Source organism: Sardina pilchardus, chromosome 22 (genome assembly GCF_963854185.1).
Source record: "Sardina pilchardus chromosome 22, fSarPil1.1, whole genome shotgun sequence".
Classification (NCBI taxonomy): domain Eukaryota; kingdom Metazoa; phylum Chordata; class Actinopteri; order Clupeiformes; family Clupeidae; genus Sardina; species Sardina pilchardus.
This window is the reverse complement of record NC_085015.1, coordinates 679,474-684,473: the sequence shown is the minus strand read 5'-3', so window position 1 is coordinate 684,473 and position 5,000 is coordinate 679,474. Positions and strand designations below refer to the sequence as shown.

Sequence of the window (5,000 nt, the reverse complement as noted above, 5' to 3'; positions counted from 1 at the left end):
ATGCTCCTATGCGTAGCCTACTACCTGCTCCTAATTTGCGGGTAGCGCTATCCTCATTATTGTCTTCTACTTTATAGCCTAGTAGGGGTTTAAAATTGGCACCCTCTGCCACTTGCCAAATGTGAGTGAAAATCTGCATTGGCGAGTAGAATTAAAAGGTCATTCGCAATTGGCGGGTTGTTGACATACATGCTTCACTGTAAACGTTCAGCACCGCAACAAAGCGTTTATAGGCTGCGAATTTTGTCATCATCGCATAAATTGGTGGACTACGTTTGGCATTTAATGACCCTCACTGTTAGGCCTACCATAGCTTCACTGATGCACACGTTTTTTCCCATGTGGAAAACAGCTGATGAATTCGTCAGATCAAGTCATAGATATATATCTATGAGATCAAGTGAGCACGCTAACAGTGACGTTAGTCATTCATTATTATACGCAATGACATTTGGCCAATGTATTCTAGAGACCTTTTAGTTACTGTGTCGTTTTACAAGTTAGGCTACGTGTTCTGAACATTTCTGTGTTCTGAGTAGCAGGTGTTATTTAATAACAGTAGGACGAAGTGGAATTGGAGAAACAAGTGTCCAAACGAATCAATTTAAAGTTTTGGGGAAACGTTTATCCCGTTAGTTGAACATGCTTCAGATTATGATTTGTGTTCGTTTCCCATACTGTCTTTGCTGAGCATGTACCTCAGATTCAAAAAGTCCTCCAGTTGTGGACTGATTTATTTTGAACAGTGACAACTATCATAGCCTGTACCGCTACGACACGGCCAGGGAATCTTTCCAACTTCAGAACGTTTTCGCAAGTTCACGTCCTTAAAGTGACAGACACCTATTTAATCTCACATCGCCAATACAGTGAAGGCTGCCTATGACTTAAGTTACCTAAAGTTAAACGTTTAGCTAATTAATCTTCTAATATTGATTACACACAAAATGCATATGCAATAGCAGATATATTGGGCCTACAATTTGTATTAGGTTATCTCACAGTCAGCAGGTAGCCTACTGTAGGCTATGTCACAGCGTGTGGAGGAAGAAACTGCACTAAAAGGCTGGTAGAAAGATCATTTGGCCCTGTTTATACTGTAACATACACATCATGTGAATAGAATAGGCTACTGTTTCTGTATTCTCAATAAAAGGCAAATTATTTCTATTTTTCTAGATTTTTTAAACTTAATAGATATCATGTAAAAATCGAATCGAATCGAATCGAATCGTATCGGTGGGAATTCTAAATAATCGAAAAGAATCGAATCGCTGACCTAGGAAATCGATATCGAATCGAATCGGCATGAAGGCTCCGATTTACACCCCTAGTCCTGAGCTGTCTCTGTTTTGTTCTTCCAGAGCGAGCTGCAGAGCGGCGTCGGCCAATCGGACGGCCTCGCCAGCTGGTTGGGCCAATCGGACGGCACCTCGTCTCTGGAGGAGGATGTGTCGTCGCCGCTGCTCCCCACTCTGCCGTCGGAGAACACTCCCGTTGCCCCCGACGACCCACTCACCCCCCCGCCGCCACAGCTGCAGGCTCCGCCCAGACCAGCGTCATCATCGCGAGGAGGAGGAGCCGAGCCTGACGACGCGTACGGACACACACACACACACACACACCTCCCGCCGCCCTCCTCCTCCTCCTCCTGCTCCTCCTCTATGGGCGGGAACAACAGCAGGGGCGTCGTCACCGGGGGGCCCAGGCAACAGTCGCCTGGCAACAACGCGCCTGGCAACACGCCCGGCAACGGCGATGTGGAGGAGGAGGACGAGGACAGCTGGGTGGAGCCTAGCGACGCGAGGAGGGAGGCGGACCCAGAAGAGGACGAGTTCTGTTGCCCCGACGACGGCCCCAGCAACGCCGACACCGCCCCGTCGTCCCTAGCGACCACGCCCACCTCCATGGCCAGCGGCGGCAGCCTGGTCACCAAGGGCAACGGGGGCGTGGTCTCCAAGGGCAACAAGCTGAAGAAGCGCTTCTCGCTGCGCAGCGTTGGGCGGAGTGTGAGGGGGAGTGTGCGGGGCATCCTGCACTGGCGTAGCGGCGGCTCAGGAGACGCACACACACACACACACACACACACACACACGCTCACCTCCAGCTCCAGCTGCTCGGCCGGCCTGCAGGGAGCGCCGGCGAGCTCACTTCCTGCGCCGGCGAGCTCACTTCCTGCGTCGCTGTCGCTGCCGCTGGGCTCGGCGCTGCTGCCGCCCTCGTCCTCCTCCAGCGCCGCCTCGCTCTCATTGGCCGAGCCGCGCCACCCCAGCCGGCGCCGTAGCAACGGCGAGGGGGGCGAGAAGGACAAGTGGAGCTCGCGGCTGGAGAAGTGGAGCCTCTCGCGCTCCCCGCCCCCCCCCCACACACACACACACACACACACACACACGCCCGCCTCTCTTACCCACAATGCAGCGCTCTCCTCCGGCGCGGCGCCGGGCCTCAGGGCGGGCAGCAGACTGGTGCGGGAGGGAGGAGTCACGGTAAGCTCCTCCTCCTTCGACCAGCTCTCCGCCTCCCAGAGCTTCAGCTTCTCCTTCGGCCTGCTTCACCACGGCAACGACAGCCCAGCGGCGGCCACGGCGACGACGCCCGGTTCTGGCTCCGCCCCTCAGACGCTGCTGCCCGCCGGGCGCGGGTCCCGCTGGCACAAGTGCCGTCTCACGCTGCGCGAGCGCGACCAGGACGACCAGGAGGGGGCGCCACCACCGCGCACACGCCGAGAAGAGCACTTCCTGGAGTTCTACATCCCGCCCAAGGTGAGCCGTGTGTGTGTGTGTGTGTGTGTGTGTGTGTGTGTGTGTGCGCCCGCGCGGAGAAGAGCACTTCCTGAAGTTCTACATCCCGCCCAAGGTGAGCCGCGTGTGTGTGTGCACTCAGCTCCTGCTCATCTCACCCATGGTTGTGTTGAGACGGTGATGAGGTTGCTATGAGGCTGCTATTCTCACCCCTGTTGTAGCCGTGAGGTTGTGTATTGTGTTGTAGCTTTGAGGTTGTGTGTGGTGTTGTAGCTGTGAGGTTGTGTGTTGTGTTGTAGCTGAGAGGATGTGTGTTGTAGCTGTGAGGTTGTGTATGGTGTTGTAGCTGTGAGGTTGTGTGTTGTGTTGTAGCTGTGAGGTTGTGTGTTGTGTTGTAGCTCTGAGGTTGTGTTGTGTTGTAGCTGTGAGGTTGTGTTGTAGCTGTGAGGTTGTGTTGTAGCTGTGAGGTTCTGTTGTGTTGTAGCTTTGAGGTTGTGTGTTGTGTTGTAGCTTTGAGGTTGTGTTGTAGCTGTGACTGAGGTTGTGTTGTGTTGTAGCTGTGAGGTTGTGTTGTAGCTTTGAGGTCGTGTTGTGTTGTAGCTTTGAGGTTGTGTGTTGTGTTGTAGCTGTGAGGTTGTGTTGTAGCTTTGAGGTTCTGTTGTGTTGTAGCTTTGAGGTTGTGTGTTGTGTTGTAGCTTTGAGGTTGTGTTGTGTTGTAGCTGTGAGGTTGTGTTGTGTTGTAGCTGTGAGGTTGTGTTGTAGCTTTGAGGTTGTGTTGTGTTGTAGCTTTGAGGTTGTGTTGTAGCTGAGGTGTTGTAGCTGTGAGGTTGTGTGTTGTAGCTGTGAGGTTGTGTATGGTGTTGTAGCTGTGAGGTTGTGTTGTAGCTTTGAGGTTGTGTGTTGTAGCTGAGAGGTTGTGTGTTGTAGCTGTGAGGTTGTGTATGGTGTTGTAGCTGTGAGGTTGTGTTGTAGCTTTGAGGTTGTGTTGTGTTGTAGCTTTGAGGTTGTGTTGTAGCTGAGGTGTTGTAGCTGTGAGGTTGTGTGTTGTAGCTGTGAGGTTGTGTGTTGTAGCTGAGAGGTTGTGTGTTGTAGCTGTGAGGTTGTGTTGTAGCTGTGAGGTTGTGTGTTGTGTTGTAGCTTTGAGGTTGTGTGGTGTTGTAGCTGTGAGGTTGTGTGTTGTAACTGTGAGGTTGTGTGTTGTAGCTGTGAGGTTGTGTGGTGTAGCTTTGAGGTTGTGTGTAGTGTTGTAGCTGTGAGGTTGTGTATGGTGTTGTAGCTGTGAGGTTGTGTGGTGTTGTAGCTGTGAGGTTGTGTGTTGTAGCTGTGAGGTTGTGTGTTGTAGCTTTGAGGTTGTGTGTAGTGTTGTAGCTGTGAGGTTGTGTATGGTGTTGTAGCTGTGAGGTTGTGTGGTGTTGTAGCTGTGAGGTTGTGTGGTGTTGTAGCTGTGTGTTGTAGCTGTGAGGTTGTGTGTTGTAGCTGTGAGGTTGTGTATGGTGTTGTAGCTGTGAGGTTGTGTTGTAGCTGTGAGGTTGTGTGTTGTGTTGTAGCTGTGAGGTTGTGTGTTGTAGCTGTGAGGTTGTGTTGTAGCTGAGGTGTTGTAGCTGTGAGGTTGTTTGTTGTAGCTGAGAGGTTGTGTGTTGTAGCTGTGAGGTTGTGTATGGTGTTGTAGCTGTGAGGTTGTGTGTTGTGTTGTAGCTTTGAGGTTGTGTGTGGTGTTGTAGCTGTGAGGTTGTGTTGTAGCTTTGAGGTTGTGTGTTGTAGCTGTGAGGTTGTGTGTTGTGTTGTAGCTGTGAGGGTGTGTTGTGTTGTAGCTTTGAGGTTGTGTGTAGTGTTGTAGCTGTGAGGTTGTGTATGGTGTTGTAGCTGTGAGGTTGTGTGTTGTGTTGTAGCTGTGAGGTTGTGTTGTGTTGTAGCTGTGAGGTTGTGTGTGGTGTTGTAGCTGTGAGGTTGTGTTGTAGCTGTGAGGTTGTGTGTTGTGTTGTAGCTGTGAGGTTGTGTGTTGTAGCTGTGAGGTTGTGTTGTTGCTTTGAGGTTGTGTTGTAGCTGAGGTGTTGTAGCTGTGAGGTTGTGTGTTGTAGCTGTGAGGTTGTGTATGGTGTTGTGAGTTGTAGCTGTGAGGTTGTGTGTTGTGTTGTAGCTTTGAGGTTGCGTGTTGTGTTGTAGCTGTGAGGCTGTGTTGTAGCTGTGAGGTTGTGTTGTTGCTTTGAGGTTGCGTTGTAGCTGAGGTGTTGTAGCTGTGAGGTTGTTTGTTGTAGCTGA

The 5,000-nt window shown here is 51.4% G+C and overlaps 1 protein-coding gene across 2 annotated transcripts in view; it reads left to right on the top strand.

The window, feature by feature from the left end:
- sh2b1 (SH2B adaptor protein 1) overlaps nucleotides 1–5,000 on the top strand; it is a 22,430-nt gene that overhangs the window by 3,665 nt on the left and 13,765 nt on the right. For both annotated transcript variants that reach the window (XM_062526693.1, XM_062526694.1), the window contains exon 3: nucleotides 1,365–2,762. In XM_062526693.1, coding sequence (XP_062382677.1) covers nucleotides 1,365–2,762 — 1,398 coding nt within the window. The remainder of the gene's footprint in view (nucleotides 1–1,364; nucleotides 2,763–5,000) is intronic.